General features: G+C 40.8%; 2 protein-coding genes across 2 annotated transcripts in view; one reads left to right on the top strand and one right to left on the bottom strand.

Annotated features, from left to right (window-relative positions):
• The window catches only part of nadka (NAD kinase a), a 265,406-nt gene that overhangs the window by 132,521 nt on the left and 110,058 nt on the right, over positions 1 to 22,827 (bottom strand). The gene's annotated exons all lie outside the window — the stretch shown is intronic.
• ajap1 (adherens junctions associated protein 1) lies at positions 1,706 to 10,528 on the top strand. The gene is made up of 4 exons (XM_067239081.1): positions 1,706 to 2,456; positions 9,672 to 9,759; positions 9,925 to 10,167; positions 10,456 to 10,528. Exons 1-4 carry the CDS (start codon positions 1,706 to 1,708, stop codon positions 10,526 to 10,528), a joined length of 1,155 nt encoding a protein of 384 aa, XP_067095182.1.

Here is a 22,827-nt window from a genome sequence, read left to right as displayed (position 1 = left end):
TTCTTAAAAATGGTGTGGAATTGTGTTAATGAAAAGAGCCTGAATGCAAGAAAATGCAATCTATAATCAATGAAATATCAACAGTGTGTATTTAACAACCGTATAAGTGGATAAAGAATAATTAAAACATTATGCTTGTCCTGGCAGCCAAATCAAAGGCTAGTTTTACAAGCTTTTTCTGTTTCATGTGACAATCCCTAAACTGGGATCTCCATGGTTTTAGTGATAAGGTTGTGATGGCCACACACTAGGCCACCCACTGTACATCAATCACATGTCCAGTTGTGTACCCCTTGTCAAAATCAAACTCATTATTGCATTTTTACCTCCAGCTATATTTAAACCCAGCAAAGCAGATTGGGGAGGACACTGAAGCCACTTGATCATTAAACATTCCATGGCACGTTTTGACAGGGCAAAGGTGTTAATCCCAATCTTCCTCCTAAAATCAATATTATTCAGGGCGGGGAACAAGCACTTCCCTTATCGGAGATTGCATTAATTCCAGTCTAGGTTCAGAAGTCACCTCAAGTGGCCCTCTTAGAGAGAGACAACATGTTTAATCACCACCCATACTGTTTTGAACTTTTCAACCGTTAGCCTACTGTACAACCAAAATTGCTGTTTATGGCCTATTCTCACTATTTCCCTTCACTTAATGTTTGCTTTTTAATGTTGAACTGATTGAGTCTTTGATTCTCGAAAATGCAATGGTCTCTCCCTTTACAATGTTGAACCTGTTCCCACTAGTGTCTCTTAGTGATCCCTACAGTGTGGAGCAGATGAGTCCTTGGTATGGAATTGAGTTGGCCAAGGACAAGGACGATTAAAAAAAACAGATGATTCGGTTGTTCCCCCACAAAATCAATAATTTGTCTTTGTCACATGGGCAACACAAGGCTGTAATTGAAAATGTTTCCATCATCTCAGTATTGTAACTTGCAAAGACGATCCCACATCTTACTTAACAGCAGTGCCAAATGTTCAGTGAGGTTACAAGTTAGCTGGATTGACAAAAATATGATTAATCATGATGGTGATTAGGTTCCCTTGAAAACTGAGAATTGGAATGGAATACATTAATATTTTTGTGTTGGTAATAGCACACTACAGTATTATGCTTATATCAAGCCACAAGTGACTTTGACACCTTTCAGCTCCATCTCACTGCATAATCAAAATGCCCTTTGTGGATCAAGATGACTATACAGAGATAATGCTGAATAATATGCTCAGCCAAACTAAGACTGACCTTGTCCCTCAGCATTTAATCAGAGCTGGGTTCATATCAATCTGTACATCAAGGAAAAGGACTGTCACTGCTTTGACAGTCAAGGACAACGGAAGACAAAGCCATAATCTTAAGAGTGTTTTTACAACGTTTGTTTAACGTCTGACCTTTGTAATGTAGGGTACTTAGCTATAATAATTCTTATCGAAGTTCAGTTTAGTTAGCCAGAGAGCAGATCATTGCCGAGAGCAAAAGCAAGTGTGTTTGGAATACAAATGCAGGTGTGCGCAGCATTCCATGCATGCACACTTCGTAGTTTGAAAATATTAGAAATGTATTAATCAACAGAAAAACGTTGAAATGAAACTGGCTTGAAATTATATACTACTAATAAATAGTTATTATTATTATTGTTTATATAAAAATGCATCAATACCCCAATCTAAACAGCTTTCCTCTTCTTTCTCCAGTCCAATGTCTGCTCTAAGGCCGGGGAGCGCTGTAGGGCGGCGGGTGTGGATCCTGCTCGCTATGACCCACCTCACCCTGGATCTCTCCCTCTGTACCCCCCTCAGTCAGGGCTTGGGGATCAAGCTAACCTCCAAATCTGTGCCTCGCTCTAGGCCCCGTTCCTCACAGCCCTTCTGGGATGCTCCCAGCATACTCCACTGGAGGACTGGAAGCCCACCAGGGCGTTGGCCCCTCATCCCTGTCCCTCCACCCCTGGACAGCAGAGGCGTGGCAGGAGCGGGTAATAAGCACAGAAGAGTGGCACATAAAGGGCAGTTGTGTAAGGAGTGCCGGTCAAAATACTCTCAGACAGAGGTGGGGCATTTGTCAGCACCGGTTTCAAAGACTTTGTTTCCTGGGGGAAGCAAATCAGACGCTGTGAGATTGTTGCTGCGAGCGCGGAGGCAGCTGAAATGGGACAGCGATGACAAGCCTCAGGATGGCCGGACCACCACAGTGGCTGGATTTATCGACTGGGGACCCACAGGAACAGAGGACAACTTTGACGAGGACGGGAAAGTGGTGCCCAAATCCACACTGTCCACTAAGGCCTTGACCACCACAGTGGCCACCACCACCACCACCACTACCAAGATCCCACAAAGGACGTTTGCAGTGGTAACCACACCGCCCCCCAGGAGGCTAAGCACCACAAAGGCCAGCGTCAGCTCGGGGGAGACTGTCAAACCACCAAAGCCATATGGGGACACACCAGGTAAGACCTTCGAGATCTCTTTGTAGAAGATTGTTAGCCTCAGTCTGAAGTCCATTGTATTGTAACTTCTGTATTTTAATTTCGATTTTGACCTTCTTTTGTACTTCAGTCTTTCAATTAACGAAGATTTGCTTTTGAGATGTCCTACCTTATTTTACCTGCTTTCATAAAGAAAATCTCCACTTCAGAAATAGATGGTTTCATAAAAAAAAACACAGCAGGAGCACAATTTTCTTGGGCTTACAAGGACGATTGTTGGAAAGTGTTCAGTTGAATGGCGAGGGACTGTCACTGATGAAAGTGTCTTTTGGATGTCTGGGAACTGTCAAGGTAGAGTTTCATTTCATTCAAAGTACATCATGCCAGTTCTTATCTGAAAAAATAACGTTTGCTAGAACAGGGTAGAAGCATGAATTATAACAAACTGTGAGTTTCACACACTTTCTTCTTGGAATTCTGTCAAATACAGTCGACATAATTGACCATTGTGAAACTATTGATCAAATGTGAGCTTGCTCTAATTCCTGGGAAGGGCTTTGTAACTGGCATATATGCGTGATGGTAGTTCAGAATGTTCTATTTAGGGATTGAATGTTTAAACCAAGTGCCTGTCTATTTGAAATACCAAAGCAATGTGTAATTTTTATGGAAGGTTTCCCTGTTCTGCTAGCACATGAATTTAAGCAGGTAAGCACATTGGATTTACACTTTCATTAAATCAACAAGAAGATCTAGCTTCTTATATGAACCATACAGGTTCCCATAAAACCTAAACGATGTGTGAGTGAGCACTATGTTAATTGACTGTTACTCATTGGGCACATTTACATAAATGTTACACAATTACACACCAAATTGAGAGGGCAACTAAAGGTCCAGTGGAACATATTGATGACCAACTAACAGCAGTGCAGCAACTTAGATGTGATTTATGAACCAAATGTCTTAAAGAGATAACTGCTGTACAGTGTGTACAGCGTAGAATTAAAAATATTTTTTTCCTTTTGTATCTCAGAAATGAAATCTTATAACTCAAATACTGGTGCTACCTCAACGCTGATTAAAACGTAATTATATACTTTATGACTAGGTGCACATTATCATATCAGTATGACACCCTAGCCAGGAAAGGAAATTACCAGAGTACATGGCCGACTTCCAACTTAAAGCTTCTTTGTTAGTCGGATAAAAAAAAAAAAGCCCAAACTTTCCTATGCTGTCACAGTACACAAATCCATGTCACGTACTGTCGGCATGACTACCCAACACAGGCAGCAGTGCACTCTTACTGCTGATGAAACAAACCCTGTGGTAGAGGGTCTGCTTCCTGCTCTCCTATCTCCCACAGCAGGCATGGGGGGTCAAGGTGGACCCGGTGAGAATATGACTCGCCCACCCCTAAACCTCCCCAGCCATTTGAAGGTTCTGAACACAGGCCTATTGTTATCTAAAAGGCCTATTGTAAAAATGACAGTGGGTTCATAGCATCAATGAAACATGAAAGGGTCCAGTTACCTAGTCTGACAAAATGTTCTCTCTGGAATATTCCCATGCTCGTAATGCATAAGAAATACAGTACATCTTCTCTCTCTCAATACAGGCTCTGGGTTCCTTTTACATAACATTATCCTGTCTGACTGCTTGACTAAAAACATGTTTTACCTAAAGCTTAGTCCAGGTTAGAAAAGGGTGACAGATGGTGATATAATGCTGGTCTGCAAAACTGAGAGTTTTATAGTACAAGTGATGGCATATAACTGGCATGTTTTTTTTAAAATGAAAACGATATATTTATCTATAAATGTTGGATGCTCATTTTCATTACACACAAACGTCATGGTGGTGGCAGTTTGATGAATCAATTTGCAATTTTTCATCATCACTCAAGCTATAAAATAAACTGTACACTATGTAAATTCACATCAATATTAAAAATCCTTAGTGGCCGTAATTCATTGTGACACAAGCCCAGCTCTGTTCTACAGTTGGTGTTTAGCACACAAGTAGCCTTTACTGTACAGCCCAGCCCAGTATGGCACACAGTGATGGATTGAAGCAGGTGGACCACTTGATCATTCCGCTTTAATGTCCCTGTGGTCACTGCATGAAGGCAGCTTTACAGCCATGAGCCTCCAGATGTTCAGTGATTGTTCCTGGTTATTGTGCTAGCTGCAGTCCTTCAAGCCACACAGATGGGCCAGGGAGCTTTATCATGGATACGAAATGATTAAAACTGCAGTAGCAGACCTGCTGCTGATATCTCAGCCTTGTTATCGCATCATGACATTGTGAGGTTGAAAGCTTAAATAACTAAAAGTATCCTCCCACCAAAAGTGGGTACATATATAATGTAGGCCTACCTGGTTCTGCTCTGTCATTCGTCTAAGTGGAATAGTTAAACATTTACATTTTACATTTACATTTATTCATTTAGCAGACGCTTTCATCCAAAGCGACTTCCAAGAGAGAGCTTTACAAAGTGCATAGGTCACTGATAATAACAACAAGATAGCCCCAAAAACATTGCGGGTAGCCAAAACATGAAGCACATATTGTGAACAACCAAAATAAGTGCCAAAGGGAAGAACCACAAGAGCATGTAGTTAAACAAGTTACAATTGAACAACATGAATTGCTATAAGTGCAAGTGTACCTGTAGAAAAGCAAGCAACAGTAAAAAATATTTAAACAATTTAAATCAGTTACCACTAACCAACAAGAGCAGCAAGACTCTAAGCAAGAGTCATTGTGATCCTTGAGGAAACTAACATGGGGTCCAGCAAACCATTCCTAAGTACCATTGAACTCCCGGATCATGTGCGTCTTGAGCCTTTTCTTGAAGGTGGGGAGACAGTCAGTGTCCCTGATGGAGGTGGGGAGTTGGTTCCACCATTGGGGGGCCAGACAGGAAAAAAGCTTGTGTTGGGACCGGGCGCTCTTGAGCGGTGGGACCACCAGGCAGTTGTCTGAAGAAGACCGTAGGTGGCGGGTGGGGGTGTAAGCACCATAAACACGCATGGTGGGTGAATAACTGATAATATCCAGCCACATGTTAAACACATTCAAAATACATGGATCCTGCTGCTGATATCTCTGTATCTCATCATGTTTCAAAAGTGGAGATAAGTTAAATGAACAATCAAGTAAATAAGTCAGAGCAAACTCCTGCCAAAAACAAGTCAGCACATTTAAAATGAAATGCTAGGTCCCGAGGTTCTTCAGTATTTCAATTTTGAAAGGTGAGCAAAATTTGGCAAATGGCCAAATTCTGCACAATGTTGCATTGCGACTTGTACAATTGTGGAGCAGAGAGAGCAGAGAGAGAGAGAGAGAACTAGATACTTCCCCAACCGGTTACCATGGCAATCCGATAATCTCACCATTACTCTCTATTGACTCTCAATAAAGTGGGTAAAATGAATCTCCGTCCCAAGCGTTAAATCTGGACTTAAATGCTGATGCTTGGTGACAGGCATGCACAGTCAAGCTCTTTGAATTACAGAAACTCAGCCAAGAGGAGATGAAGTGACCCGACTGAGCAGATGCTGCTGTACTGTATGTCTCTGATGCTCAGCTCCTTCATGGCTCGACATCTCTGCCTGTAGAAAACGTTTCATGACCAGCCCATTCACGTGTATTCACTATATCTAACCTTACCACTCCGAGTCACATAGAGTCAGTGTTACCACTGTAACACTGACTCTTAACCTAACCCTGAACTCAAACCAAATCCGCACCACTACTGTGGACGTTTTTTCCTGACTTTAACCGTACCTGTACTGGATGCAGCAAACCTTATATTTAATATCTGTCTAAAGCAACTTAGAGGCCCGAGAAATGTAAATGTGTCTCTAAGGATCTACGTGAGTCTGCATCAGGACTGTAAACAGTCAAATGTTACAAGACTAAATAGGACGCGAAAAATGGTCACTTGTCACTACCCACCCTTAACATTCTATCAAGACTTGCACAAATTGAAACCTAAAGCACCTTTTTCAAATCCAATTTAAATGTATTCGGTTGCACCAAAGCAATCCACTTTTCTATGGTTAACACAATGAGATCAGCGAGCCATCTTTCCAAACAATCGTAAATGAAGTACAAGCATGCAGGACAATTGGATCTTTGGGTGAACGAGACAATCATGAAAACTTAAGCAAAATTCAAACTCTCCCTTCTCTTCTACTGTCAGAACATTTCATCCACTGCGGAGTGATTGAATTATGCAGCAATGCCTTTGACTTTGGGAGAAAAGAATAATTGTCTCTGGTCTCAATCTTTCTATCTCTCTATCTCTATCTCTCTCTCTCTCTCTCTTCCGCTCGCCCTCCTTCTCTCCAGAAGCACCCTCTTGCTTCGTGAGTGTTTTAGATTGCTCAGTGACTCAGTGGAAATCAACCTAGATTGACACTTTGACATCAACGTTAATTGGCAATTGCCAACCATCAGTGGGTCGTCGATGGAAGGTTTCCCCCCCCGCCCCTAACCGCTGCCCTCACCACCCCCCCGCCCCCAACCCCTGCCCCGACTACCCCCATGCTCAGGTGCCTCGCGTGGGAGGAAGGATTGGAGAAGAGCTGCAAAGAGGGCAGAGGAACTGGTGGGGGGCGGGGGCACAGAGGGTTGAGTTTCACTGCTAGTCAGCCCTCACACTCTGGGAAGTTTAATGCATTATAAATGAGAGACACATTCTGGAAATGTGCTTGCGAGTGGGAGTAACGTGACTGTTCACAATTGAGGGGCCTTTTCCACACAGCTTTTAAAGCAGCTCGATTGTATTACGTATGCTGTTAGGCTGTTGGTGCTATACAAAGATCATTTACATTTCAAACCTTAGAGTACGTTTTGGAGGCATTTCTGAAAGGAAAACATGTATTGTTGTAGAGGTGCACTTTGTGTCTCTCAGGTCACCATTGACTTGTCATACTGACATTTCCAGCTCAGTTCTAGTAATCTATTTTATTTGGTCATGGCAGTTAGTCTTTCAAGCCCTATCTTAATAAGAGCAGATAACAGGTGAATTTATGAAACCACTATGCTTGTATATGGCATGTTTATGAAACTGTCATGGCCATGAAAGCGAAAACCTCATTTATTTCTCTCCGGGAGCTTCAGTGTAGCTCAAACTCTGCTGGCACAGGGGTCAGAATCTCTCTATCTGTCTCTCTCTCCATCTCTTTGTTTGGCAGTGATTCGACCAAACAAAACCTAACCCAGCTCCTCTGAAGCAAGGTGACTGCCAGAGGTGATTTTTCAGCCTCACTGCCAGAGCACAATGAGTTACGAATAGCCAGGCCAAATTGTTCTCCCTTCAACTTGTAGTTCTGGATGGGAATTGGTCAGCCCTCAGCTTTGTCAATTCAGTCATTATCTGACATATTATCTTTTCCTTCATAATGCCCTGCCAAAGAAATGAAGTTATAAAAGACTTAAGACTGGGTTTTGTATTGCTGGGTTCCTGTCTGGTATTCATTGGGCATGTTTAAGCCGGTAATCTCAGCTAGAGAAGCCCTTTTCACACTGACATGATGTGAAATGAAGCAATTCTCCATGGATACCTCAACTATTGATCAAGGTCAAGGGCAGGCTCCATTATCCATGAACTTGGGACAGATGCTAATATATTACTCCACACTTTCAACTTTTAGCCTTGATGTCAGCGAGAGAGAAAGAGGGAGGCAAAGAGGCAGAGGTGGAAGAGAGAGAAATGCAAATGACTTGCCTGATAAGTTAATGTGCTTGTGCTGCAGAGGGACCCTGATTGCATGGGGAAGGGAGGCTTTCCTGTGGAAGCCAGAGATATCATTAATCCAAGGTTGACCTGGCTCACTTTTTGTGCACCCTATCCACAGAAGTTTGCTATCCAACTTCATATGCACAATGAGCGAGGGATGAGTCAGCCAGCTACCAAATCACAAGCAGCCTGTAAACTGTTTTAAAATGACTGAGTAGCAGTTCCTTTAGAGCTATCCCGATGACAAATTGGCTTGGATCAGCCACCAGGCAGTTGGCTGATGGGGAGGTTAGACTTATGAGGCCTGTGAGGACATTTTCATCATGAAGGGCTTTTGTCCTACTACATGTTCCCTGTACCATGGTGGATCGTGCTCCAGCACACACATACACACACCTATGCACACACACAAAAAGAAATTGTACTCCACTCAGCTGTCATGCACAGCATTGGTGTTTGTAGATTACTTCACTTTGCCAATAGTGAGGGATCAGCACCTTGGGGGTTCTGGGGGTTAAATTACACAATATAACCTTTGTAGTGCAGTTATTTGGTATGATGTCACAGAGACAAAACATCTCAGAATACACAACTGTAAGGCCTTCTTATCACACTGCAAAAGCATGTACAGTACCTTAGCTGGATGAGCGACTGAGTCGTATCCAGGTTGTTGCGATGTGCTTGGCAGGGAGCACCACTGTTAAGCACATGATGTCTCATAACCATTAATAGATAGATCTGGTAGTGCTGTCTTGGACTATACAAACACTCTCCTCATGCCCTTGTGTTGTTTCCCAGATTAGGCAGTGTCTTGTGCATACAGAAATGCTAACCAGACAAGTTAAAAGTATTATTGTTTACTTGCTTTTTACTGCTTTGATCATCTTCAGCCCCTATAGACAATAAATCAAAGGCTTTCAGAAAAGTTACTTACTAAAGAGTACTTAAGACAGGAATGCACAATAAAGTGGAAATGCACTTACCCATGTATATGTAGCTATGCGACTTTGGGTGTATAAGTCTGAACTACAGACTTATTTAACTACAGCAGTTACAGGGTTGTGTTTCGATCCTGTTTGACTTGGTGCTGTTCTTGGTATGTCAATGGGTAGAGACAGTTTGACTAGCCAAGTATACCTGCTGATGTGTTACACTGTAGATTGTTCTGGAATGTTTGATCTGTCCTCCAGAACTTTAGATAAAACTGATGGAAAGGCTCAGAGGGTTAATCAACATTAAGCAAGATTTTGACTTCTTAGTTTGAGAGAAAGGTTATAGTAAAAAAGGGATGAAATCTTATAGATATATTGACTACAATTTTGAGGAAAATGCATAGCAATAGCATTTTGTGCTATAGTGAAGTTGTAAAAACGGTTGTATTGTATTTAAATGTTTAAATGGGCAGATCCTTTTTGTGCCAATTACAGAATGTTGTTCTTAACTAAATGTTTAGCATTTCCCTGTGTTTGGTCTCTTTGCAGGTCTGGCAGTTCACCAGATTATCACAATCACTGTGTCTCTCATTATGGTTATTGCAGCCTTGATCACAACACTTGTCCTTAAAAACTGGTAGGAAAGATTCCTTTACTCCAAACTTAACCCTCACACTATTTTATGTGACATTACATCAAAACATGAATTAGTGGATGAAAGTGTCTTCTTAACCACTCGATTCACAGTGGTACAAGGTATGATTTTATGTTTGTTTCTTGTCTTTGGTGCGTGTTTTTGTAGCTGTGCACAGTCCGGGAATGGTCGTCACAATAGCCATCAGCGGAAAATCCACCAACAAGAGGAGAGCTGCCAGAACCTGACGGATTTCACTCCCGCTCGGGTGCCCAGCAAGTTGGACATGTACACGGGCTACAACGACAGCCTGCAGTGCTCGCACGAATGTGTGGGGACCGCCGTGCCCATCTACACGGATGAGATGATCCAGCAGATGCCCGTCTACAAGACCACATACAATGGGAATAGGTAAAATGACTGAGGAGGGCTTTATAGGAACCTTTTTCTCTATTCATGAAACTGCTGAACAGTCCATTGACGATTCATTACATGTTTTGTAAACAGTTAAAGCTGTAAACTATGTTAAGAAAAAAATATTAATGCATAGTTTAGTTGTTGACATTGTTCAGTTATCTACACACTGTTTTATACATATTAAACATCCCCTTGAGAACTGTTTGCAACACCCTTAGTAAAACTAGAATGTAGTTTTGAATATTGAGTAGGCTGAATATTTTACTCACTCTTTTCTTACAGACCTTCTCCTACAGAAAGGCAGCTGATTCCTGTGGCCTTTGTGTCGGAGAAATGGTTTGAGATCTCCTGCTGACCAGATAAAGGCCTTTTACACTTTCTGTAGGCAGAACATACTTCCTGAATTTATGCTCTGGTAGGTACTGTGCCACTTTGGCCCCTCCTCAAATCCTGGTCTGAGCCTTAGCCATCTTGATCTCTGTGGTGATATGCCCCCAGTTTAGGAACAGAGGGGAGGATTTTTCTGTTAAATCTGCTTTTATACCTCCCCAAAATTATTCAGATGTTTTAAAACCAATTTGCTGTATTTTCCGAAAAGGTTATCTCGTAACGGGAAAAGAAAATCTATTTTGCCTTTATAAGTAGATCTGTACACAAAAATATGTTTATTGGCAGCTTATGCTGAAATGGGTCCATTCATCTCCGCAATCTACCATTTACAAAACATATCATGCATTTATGCGGTTGTGGTCTTCATTCGTGCCAATATTGTAATGTTTTGAATTATTTTATGGAAAAGGGGCACTTTCGTTTGACTTTCCCCACAATTTGGACAATATATGCTGGACAATATATGCTGGAGTGCCTCCATTTGAAATTCAATGCGTGAAAGTTAAACACATGCTCTGGCCCCACAGTGTGGAGGAAAGCCCAGGGGGAAGGCACAAGTCTGTTATTGACCCAGTTTTAAAAAGGAATAGAATGCCTGCAGGTAGCTGAGGAAAAGGACAGTTCCAAGTCAGTGTCTGGACATTTATTAGTCTCAGTTAAGGAACAGTCTTAGATATGTGAAGTCGTATATGTATATATCAAGTGTAGTGCAATAATTTGCATCCTTGTAAATCTTTTTTGTTGAATCCAGCCTTTCCTCCTTTTGAATTCTGATCCTTGGATCAGTCTGATCTTGTCTTCAATTCTATCCACTAGGAGGACTAACATAGTGTTTTTACCAACAGATTCCCATGGTCACTTACCAAGCAACAGAAACAACCTACACAAAACAACGGCCAATTTTGTAAAATAGTTGGATCTCTCTGGACACCGGTGAAGATGTTTATTTTTCTAAATATTCCTACAAACGGAGCAGCCGCATTGCTGCCACTCATTACATGACTTTCCAGGGACCTGATGTTGTTAGATGACAACGTAGAGGTAACATTTACAGTAGATATATTTACTGGACATGTGGGACAAGATGGTAGACGTTATCGACGTCTCAAAGAGGATATATAACTTTGGGAGGAGGATCCCAGCAGCTGCTGTCTGTGGAAGAGGATTTCTGAACAATGTGCCAATAAAGCCACTATGTGCCACAATCTGTATAAAAGAAACTATTAATGACAACAATCCTTGGACAAAAAAAAGACAGAGTGCTATATTTACCCTGTATCAACCTGATTCCATCGTTTTTATAATGAAACAAAGAAAAAATATGTTATACAAGTATTTGAATATGTTTTGAGAAAAAGGTTTGAAGAATTGTGGTGCGATCCAAAAGATATTTATACAGTATGAAGCACTATTCATTGAGTATGGGAGGAAAGAAAAAAAAAGAAGAAACGGTAAATGCTTTATTCTGCACCTAATTTAAGGCATTGTTACTAAGTCCCATTTTAAAACCAGAGTAGTCTTGTCTATTTTTATACATAAAAGAGGTCAGTCACAACCCCAACAGCGCAGTTCCTGTGAAACTGGATTTCTGGACTGTTAACCAACTTCTTTTGTCCAATCTGAGATTAAAACAAAGGGGGTGATCTGGAACACACACCCAGCTACAACAGATGATTGAAGCTTTATCATGATGGGTATGACTTTTTCTCTGTAAGAATATAAAAATAATCTCGATGGACATGGTGTTTTAACGATGGTTATTTAACGATGGAAGGTACAGTATAATTATGTGGATAGAAGACATGAAAGGTGATTAGCAGTATAGTTGTACTGCCTCAGGTCAGCTTTTTACACATACATTGATTACAATAATTATCTGAATTCCTGCACCACCATTATAATTTAGAATACTCAGTGATGGGTTGGATATTGACTGGATGGACACAGGCAGCTTTAAGAATTAACTGAAGAATTGGAGTGAGTTTGTTATAAATGCAATAATTTATTCAAATCAGAAAAGGATTGGGATATTGAATCTGCCCTCCTTTCACTGATTAATGTAATCAGTAAACAAATTAAGTTGAGAAGAACATTCCAAAAGTCTTCTACAAAAGTAGTCTAAACAAATGTACATGACAGTAACTGTAAAACTGGAGCTTTGTAATGAAGAACCAAACACATTGTACAATAAAGAGACAGGAAGGATGCACAAATGGAAATAAATTGCTATTCTCCCTTCAGTGGAGAATAGAAAAAGTCTCCCTCATGTCTAAATTAGCGGCATATTGTCCTTTAAATACAGCTCCAATCACGAAAGCTCATCAAGCTGATCCATCAGAATCAATGACGAGACTGGGATCTTAGAGCTATGTACAGTGGATTTACATTAGACATACAGTACAATGCTCACATCAGTAATGTTTCTCCCAGTCCATTGGCCTATTCATTGCTGGCTGTGCTTGCAGTGTGTCAGCTTCTTTAGAAATCAATGAACGAATCAATGAATGAGTTGTGAGGTTGTGCACACATTTAGAGGTGCTTCTGGGAGCATATTGAACAGTAAACATATTCTGTCAGTTGTGCAGAACCCAGAAACTACAGAGGTATCTGAAGGGCTGCCCTCTTAAATTAGCCATGATGTATGAATCTGCAATGTACGAGGTGGAACAATAAAGGACAGGACCATTTAAATTTGGCAGTATGGTACACAACTGTGTGCATTGTAGGTAATGTCTGGAGATCATTTAAAAGTCTAGATTGATACTTCCCAAAGTTGTATTGCTCCAAGAGTTGCTCTGTGGGTATGTTTAAAGCACAATAATACAAAATTACAGTTTAAAATGTTTGGATTGGACAGGTATATATATATACAGACTAGTAGAGACATGATTTGAATATAGAATATGGAAAAATCTTTATCTGCTTATTCCATGAGGTGGTCTGTGTTTCAGGCATGTATTTATCTGATCACTGAGCTCCAGGCAGAAGATGTACCTAAATCCCTGTTGGTAATTTAAGAGTTGACTAACTGACCCATTAACCCATATACCAACGTACAATTATGGTTTACACCTTTGTCCATTCACACACCAAACCCCTAATGAATGACCATGCCAATTCAGCACCAACATGCATGTTGGGGAGTTGTCAATTCAACATAACATATATTTTTTGAATAAAGTGTTATCTTAATAGTCAGAAGGTTACAAAATCATTGTAAATTATACATGTGTAAATGTATTTTATATATATTTACTTCTATTTGTGTACAGGTGTGTTCTATTTTTCAAGACCTGTTCCTTTTTCGGAAAGGCTTGGCTAGGTTGGGAATAGTGTCTTTGTTTACATGTGTAACTAAAGTATTTCTTTCATAAAACAAACTTACCTTGTGCCAAGCTTCCATACCTGCACTTTCAAGCAGTACTTGTAATATATATTTAGTTAACCAATACAATACTTAAATAGACGCTGCAATATTTCACACATTGAAAAGTTGTTTTGAGGCAGAATGTAAGAGGGCAACAGTCCTAGTGAGTCAATAATAGACGGGTATGATACTGTATGGTCTTTAGATTGTATACTGGGTTAACAGTTGAATGCTGCTGTTCTAGGATTAACTGGCAAATCATGTCATGGTATTCACAAAATGTAACCTCATTTTCATATGTGCTATCTGGAAATATGAAGCTGAAAAGGGGGGGAAGTAATGTAAACCCAAGAATAGCTGCCATGACAAGAAGTTGGATTCAAATCGAGCTTCATTTATTTCTCTCAAATATGTGTGTTAATATTTATAGCTTCATGTAAGCACTTCAGAGGCCCCAGACTACATGTGCTTGCTGTTCTTTGGAGGCACAGAAAATGACTAGCGTCTGTGAATGAACTCATATTTACAGAGCAGGAGTGAAAACCAGGACAGACGGACAAGAATAGAAGTCTGGGAAAGAACTAGATTAAACAAGAAAATAATAATCAAGGATCCACCTGGCTCATGCAAATCTATTCATAGTCATTCATTTGGCATATTTAGATCAGGGCAACTTAGTACATTCACAGAAATGTCATGTGTTGTGTCTGTTAGTGCTAAAAGCTAAAAGTGAACGGTTCATATGTCGCATTCATGTTACGAAGTGGGAAGGAACAATTTAGATCAGAGAGATCTGAGGTAGACACCAAAGACTTCACACACCTTTTGTGAGCAAATGAGTATCTACAGCTGACATCTCTGCTCTCCCCTTCAGCAAAACGTAGTGCACTCATCTGACACAATTACAGTAAACCTGTCAATTAACTAAGGATTTTATACCATCAGCAAGATGAAAGATGTGTCATCCACTGCAAATCGGGTAGGATTTTGGATTTAGCTGTGTTTCACACATCTGGCATGTTGATTGACACATATTGATTATCCTAACCAGAATGAGATTTTAGCTGGATGTTTCTGATGTTATTTTATCCATATGAAGCAGTACAGAAGCAGAAGGGTCAGTTTGTCTTGCCACTCTGTTCAATCACAGACAGTGGGATGTCTTACACATCCAAACAATCCGCCGTCTCAACCGAACAGCCAACTGTTCGGTTGAGACTGAGAAATATTATCATAAAGAACGCTATGAAGAGCATAGCAAAGACAGGTTGTTGCCATAGTATACTGACTTCAGCCCCTGGTTTCTGACAACTACAATGGAAACAATACTCCATGTCTTTCAGAGTAAGCAGTAGCCTAGATTAATAGTAAACACTAAAACATCTGGATAGAATACAAATCTACACAAAAAGTGGACAGTGGACATTCATATGAAAACGACAAGTGTACAATCGTATTAATTCTGTGTAAAAGGTTGGCAAAGGTTGTTGGCAAAGTGCAATGATTATGAAGCGTGTGAACTGTCCTTTATGTGCATTAGCTTTCTAATCATCCCTCATCATCCCTTTACATACTGTATGCCTAGTGTATCAATAACAGAGGGCTCTTAGTCTTCTTGTGGATCATGTTTCATTATTATTGTATGTATAAGAGCTATCACCGACACTATTCCAGTGCTTATCAATACAGTCAATGACTTGAACAATTTATTTGTATTACTTCACTATCACAGCCTTGAGGTTTTTCATTGTGAACAAGGCTTTGCATGACATACATTTGCCTATGCGCTTAGTCTACAGTACTACTGCACAACATAGGGCCTCAGAAATGATGTGATGCCTTTAGAGCGGTCACTGATTGGTACCAGTTCAGCATTGATATTTGAGATACTGGAGTGTGACTGGATCAGTACATGGCTATCATGAGATAGGCCAACTTATGTCTCTGGGCAGTTGAAGCTAAAATGAATATCATACATCTGGGTCTTTGAAAGATGTTTATTTGTGGTCTTGCTCCCAAAGCCAACAGTAGAAACACGTTATATTTGTGTTGTGTCACATGGGGGCACGCAGCAATGTGTTCAGCAAAATCCACTTACAATCACGTTCCATACTATCTCATAGAACCTAACTTGAGTCTTGGTGTTGCCATAAAATGAAAAATTTGTACTTTGTGACTCTTCAATCTTTTATATTTGTGTTTAATATATAAAGAAGTACCTCTGTTTCTTTTGTATAAGACCTATGAATATAATATACACACAAACACACCCACATATACACAGAGGAACTGTACACACAGTCAGTCTCTAACGGCTAAATGTTGTACAATTTTTATTTTGTGTATTATGAATCACATCTCTCTTCTTTTTGTAGGTATTGGTATTTAAATTTCCAGGTGATTTTGATTTGGTTACTCTTGTACTTCTAAGCTCTGTATTTGCAAGCACTGTAAATGCGAATCTCATTGGACTTGTCCTCTATACATTTAGTACTCTGATGTTGCTATTAACAAAATGTAAAACAAAACTGTCTATTGAAAATAGTTTGTATGATTTATAAAAATGATAATGGGTGATGATTTGGGCAAACAATGCTAAATAAATCATTAAAGTGTACTAATAGGGATATTTTCTTTCCTTTTCTTACCTTTCTCCATGTTTAGGGTGCAGGACCCCCTGGGTGCTTTTCTAACGCTGCACCCTAAACATGGATTTAGCCTCTCTCCCCTCTCTCCTGTTCACATCTCCCCTTGCTCTCTCTACATTTACCTCTCTCTCGTTTCCTCTCTCTCCCTCTGTCCCTCATCGACAAATTACAAACAACAGCTCAACACACAAGGGATGATGTTAATCCATGTTTCATCATGATTATTAGCATGTGGCATACCTAGACCCTTTATATTATGAGGTGTATGTGAGGAAGCCAGCAGTGAAACATGACAGATTACAAATCATTAGCTGGAGGCTATGCACCTTTATTGTCTGATACAAATATTACCTTTCAGAAGTTTCAAAGCATTTGGGTGCTGAATAGTTTCAATTGAAATAAACAGGCGTATTAACACGAACAAAGACAAAGTAACTGATAGTGATAGAATGTAACCGGTAGTGCTGATTACACTAATTGGTAGCTCTGTACATGCAGTTTATTAAAGCAAGATTGTTTTGGCATTTTGATAGAACATATCACACACAATAAATGTGTTCCATCACTTCTCAACTATTTAAACCATCAACCTTCAAAGATTAATCATTTCAATGCTATGGCCACACAATGTCAAGATCAAGATGACAATTTATTTCTTGTTTTGAATTGAAGAAAACACACAAAGCATAGCAGTAATGACTCTAGATGCCTTTCAATTGACCCTTTCATTGAAAACATTTCACATTTTGTACTTCCTGAAATCATTCTCAGATGTAGACTTCATACCTTTGAGACACTAAACAAAGTGGGCCTATGTTTAAGATCACCTGGAGATCACCCTGGCTACAGCCAGCCCTTCTTCACTGAGTCTGCGTGGCTAGAGCCCAGTCCCCAGTCCTCCCTGCAGCCAGGGCTCTCCAGAGAAAAAGCCTGACATGCTGCATTAGTATGAGGCAGGGAGGATCAGTCTCTACTGCCTCTGACAGGCCCCAAACCCCTCGGTCCTCATACATTAAACAGAATTATGCAGCCCCGCACAGACGGGCTGGATCAATGAGGTGGACGGCACATGCCAACAGCTGCCAGTGAGACGCTTTAGTGCTGTTAGATAAAGTACCCACTGCAACCTGTGCCCATCAAAGGAGGGCCACTGCCAACCCAGACACTCCAGTCAGAATTGATTAGCTCCAAGCTGTCTGGATATACTTGCTCGACTTTTGACTGGCGGCTATGATAGGTAGAAAGGGGGAGGGGAGGTGTATGGGGAGAAGCCACACCATTACTAAAACACACACACACACACACACATACACACACTCTCTCTCTCTCTCTCTCTCTCTCTCTCTCTCTCTCTCTCTCTCTCTCTCTCTCTCTCTCTCTCTCTCTCTCTCTCTCACACACACACACACACACACAGACAAACACACTTACGAAAGTAAAGGTAGAGGAAAACTGAGACTGGCTCAGCCAGAGTGGATGAATATGGAAGGGTGTGTGGGTATTCTGTTCAAATATTTCACAGACCTAACAAAGGTAGAACTGTTTTCAGTCTGAGCTATCTGGTTCTCTGGCATAAGGAGAGCAATGTCAAGAGATGTTTAGTAATATTTCTGCTAAAAAAAATTATATAAAATGTACTTTTCCACGTATGAATACCACGTACAGTAAACACTAAAGTTTCTCATCAGATAGTGGTAGTTGCCTGTTCACACCAACCTATATGGCTTCTTTGTCCTACATTTGCACATCCTTTTGGACCTTCTCTGGACATTTTTGGACCTGCTCTGGTCCCGTTGTGTCCTGAATCACAATCAGACAGAATCAGCACACAGGGTTAACTGTTTACTCCATCCTGTCATGAGAGACAGCGTTGATGCATTAAGACACACTGCTGCCTTCAATTATTTACAATCCAATCTGCAAGTGACAAAACATTTTAGAGCAATTGACAAACTGATAACTGTCACAGAGGGCATCTGTGAGACGCTGTAGGGAGAAGGTGGAGATAATGAGGATGATCGTTGTGCATTGTGTCATTTTATGAGAGGATTGGTATTATTTTAATTGTACAGGCACTATGTGACCAATAGCTATTTGTAACACACAAAAACTCAGATGTACATCATCAACCAGCAAGGTATGCATTACTTTCACTGTGTGAATTTGAAGCAAAAAAGAGGAGCAGTTGATGTGTGACAATGATGTACAGGAATGGCTTCTATCAACACATCAGAATCAGAGGTGAGCCATATGACACCGTAATAAGACAACGCAATTAGATAACATCTGGTGTGAATAAATGATTCATCAGTGATGTGAAATACCCCAGTGAAGAAGGGTTAAACTTTGGTTAAAGTTTGAGACAGAATAGAGCACCAAAGTGAATCAATATACAACGAGTCTGTACTCAATTTGTTGCTGAAACCGTAGTATCAGAAGGCTATTTAGTACATAATAACTTTTTAGGATTTTACATCATATTTAACTGTATTACAGTAAGTTATGACAGTGTGAGATTGAGAGACAGAGAGACAATGTGTATGTGCACTGTTTGTGTTGTGCCAGTGTGTGTTTGTGCACACTTATTTCAGTAATTTAGACTCAGCTTGGTGTATATGAGTGTGTTTCTTACAATGATTAATACACTGGCTGTCAATCCCTCCACTTCCTCCCTGTCTGTCTGATTCCAGGCTCCTGTATTCCAAACCATCCTTTCCATCTTACCCGTTGAACGTACACACTTGCCATCCATCCCTTCATCAACCCAACAGTATTTCAGCCCTGGTGTTCCCTCCACTCAACGCCAGATCGTCTGCTCTGTTACACAGTCAGTCCTGTTTGGCTAAATCTGGGTAATACAACGATTGACAAGTTCCTAACTTGTTTTTTGTTTTCAGATCCGCCAGCTCCATCTACCATACCCCGTCTGCCCTGCCCCATCTGCCCTGCCTGCCCCGCCTGCCTGCCCCATCTGCCCTGTCTGCCCCGTCTGCCCTTCATTGTTCCTCCGGTCTGTCTGTTTGTCAATAAACCCCCCTGAACCTCTACACCTTGTGTCGTGCGCTTGGGTCCACCAGCCAGCCCTAACTGGCAAACACTTTTGGATGCTTTGCTGCTTTCCAATCTTGCCCGAGGTTTTAATCCTCAGGGCGTATTTGCATGGCTAAACTTAGATCCCACCTCAGATTCAGCACTGGAAATACAATCCACAAAAGCACGGTGGAAAAAGGAGAATGAAAAAAATGGTGTTTTGACAGTATGCTGGAAATATTGATGAAACATTCATGACCATGCATCATGCTCTCTGCAGAAGTATTTCACATAGTTTAATACGCTTATGTGATATAGCAGACTAGCATATGTACGCAGTTGCTCTATTTGAAGTACTGTACTGTTGGAAGTGTTGCAGATATACTTTTCAGAGCAGACCACTCTGCGTTCCATAGAATGATTCAATCTCTTGCAAATGGGGTTCCCTGGATTGTGAGCAGAATATAGGCGGGTATCCACAGATGTGGAACGGATGCAATAGGGCCATAACTCTCCCAGAGATAGGATAGCTTTATCACACAGTGCTTGCTCTGCAGACCTGAGCATTCCCATTTTACCGGCACTTTCTCACGCACTTTCCCCGTCAAAACGTGATGTGATTGATTCCTGATACAATATGAACATGGACTGTCAAACCTTCGCCATTCCCTTGGATGGTCAGAAGCAACTCATTCCAGCCAGTTATGTGCCTCCTCTAGGTATCGATTATTCTGCCTGTGGATGTTAAGTGTATATTAAAACAGTTATCAGCAAGCTGCAGTAAAGTAGCAGTGCCTGTGGGCTTAACCAAGACACTGTTTCTCTCCCCTTGAGCGTCCTAGACTTGAGAACAGCTCAAATCCGCTCTATTTCTGCTCATCTCCAGGGCAAGCCTGTCTCCTCATCTCCTCCCTCCCACACACAACCTTTATTGCCTCTTATCACCCCACTGGCTCTGAATGCCTGGATTAGCTGTTTGGGACGATATAACAACACAAACCGGAGTGGCCAGATAAATAAAAACATGGACCGAGAGAATGACCGGTCTACCTATTACACACCTTGCACCTCAAGTCTGGAGAAAGATGTTCTCTTTGCAGAAACATGTTTTTTTTTACAGTTGGTGCATGAGACCAGCAAACAGGACCTCGCCTTTAAAAGGGCTGGAAATCCTGACGAGATTCATGGCTTTTGGTAGAATGGTTCTTTTGTGACCCTCTTCAACTAAATCTCTCCTCTTATTAATGGTCATCTTAATCCTATTCCTTGATACAATGGACATTTTGATACTTCTAGTTGTACTGTGCTGGGGCGTGGGTGTCTTCAGGACAAACGTAAGACAACTATAGTGGCAAAGCCTGCTAGGTGAGCTCCAATGGTACCAAGGGTCTAAACAAGAGAGAGGCTAGTTTATATAGAACATTATTAATAGTTCAGACACAGCGTAGAGCCAGAGAGACACTTTGCTGGTTGCTATTAGCTCAAGGGTTCCCTGTCAGTTGTGTTCATTGTAACTTCAGCTCCTCACAAACAGAGTCAAGTGGGGTTAAGAGAACTAAACTTTCCTCGTCTCTTTGATGAATGTTAGAAAGCTTGTTTGTTGACAGACCTTTTAAGGCTGCAGAATGAAAAATTACTTGGACTGTTTTTGAAAATCATTTATTTTCATTTTATTTCAGGTGTGGGCACACATTTCCTCTAGAAAGGAGAGATTCAAATGCATTTCATGTTATGTTTCAAATAATATTAAACTGTATGATATTTAATACTGTCACAAGTCATGTAACATTTAGTACCAGCCAAACAGGACCATAAACCCGCAACGGTCTTTCTCATGAGTGGTGCAGAAGGCATCCAGTTCCACCTCACATCATGTTTAGTAAATCTAAAGCAGTTAGATTTGCAGATGCATACAAGTTACTTATTATAATTGCCTGCAAGATACACAGTGATTGTAATCACAGACTGAACATTTTCATATTTTGCAGACAGTCCCCCGCCAGGTTGACCTTTACACTGTTTTCATGGGACCTTCCCATTTATGATCAACATATTGGAGGACCTACTGGGGATTCAGATGTCTGTGCACTGAATTCATTATCCCCATCATGATAATATCATTCATTTCTGGGGCAATTGTCATTTTCCTGCAAGTGCGTGATACTTTGGTCGATTTTACAACACTAATTTTATGCTGTCATAGAGTTAAAGCTCTGTGATTTGGATTTTCATTTTTGGTCAACTTGTATATCATTGGAAGTAAAATTGATGTGGCCCTTCGTACAGTAATAAAACACATTTGTTGAGTATTTGTTGTGTTAGACAAAAGTTGTACCAGACTGGTAGTTTAATGGTAAGCGGTGTACTCACTGCAATTAGATGTAGGGGTTAAGACTATAACTATCTCATCTACTTAATATCAGCCAATGCTGCTCCATCCTCACATTGATCCAATGTTGTTTAATTCCCAATGAACCACAAAGACTCAATGAACTTTAAATAACTTAATGATTTGGCACTTTCTCCCTTGGGTTAGAGTCCAATCAACTGGGCTGCCACATGTAATTCACCAAAGAAGAAACCAAGAGTGTATTAATCTTGTGCAGTCATGAATGTCAGTGCTGTTTGTTGGACCACATAAAAACACAAGATGTGTAACATCCTTGTAAATGCTACAACCAGCAGAGATACAGATCTCTACAGAGCCTTAAACATGTGTAAGATATTCATAATCACTTCTCTCTACCCAGAGACCTTCAATGAGTAATACAGACATTATTAATGTACCTGTGTTGCATCATACTACTAATTTGAGCTCAGGCGTATGCCTTTGTAGATCGGCTCAGAGGATAGTCTGCAAAGAACCTGATCTGTTCACCAGTGTAGACATTAACAGCCGGGCGCACATCCTCCATTTTGTGACCACCCCTGCCTTTCGTTTCCACCAATTTAAGTGTAAAATTGAAAACCCTGGATTATTAAAGCATGCTAAAAGGCAGCCCTGGTAAGTCAATGCCACAGGGGGAGATGTAGTCCCAGTCCCAAAACGCGCAGTGGCTAAAGCCATGCTTTCATCTCGCTAAAGACTAATTTTACTGCCTATCAAGACTCACCATCTAATCACCTAAAGAGGTCATACATCACTCCCTGGCATCTACGTCACCAGGGGCAGTCGTGCAAACGTGGGTGGTGGACATCTTGTCATCAATCATTCAAAAT

This window comes from Osmerus mordax, chromosome 7, assembly GCF_038355195.1.
Source record: "Osmerus mordax isolate fOsmMor3 chromosome 7, fOsmMor3.pri, whole genome shotgun sequence".
Classification (NCBI taxonomy): Eukaryota; Metazoa; Chordata; class Actinopteri; order Osmeriformes; family Osmeridae; genus Osmerus; species Osmerus mordax.
This window is presented reverse-complemented; position numbering and strand designations above follow the sequence as displayed.

Bases quoted from the DNA above. Each gene is read 5' to 3' on its own strand.
- ajap1 (XM_067239081.1), top strand. From the start codon at position 1,706: ATGTCTGCTCTAAGGCCGGGGAGCGCTGTAGGGCGGCGGGTGTGGATC. The intron at 9,760-9,924 runs GTAGGAAAGATT...GTGTTTTTGTAG, and splicing joins ACACTTGTCCTTAAAAACTG to CTGTGCACAGTCCGGGAATG. The intron at 10,168-10,455 runs GTAAAATGACTG...CTTTTCTTACAG, and splicing joins ACCACATACAATGGGAATAG to ACCTTCTCCTACAGAAAGGC.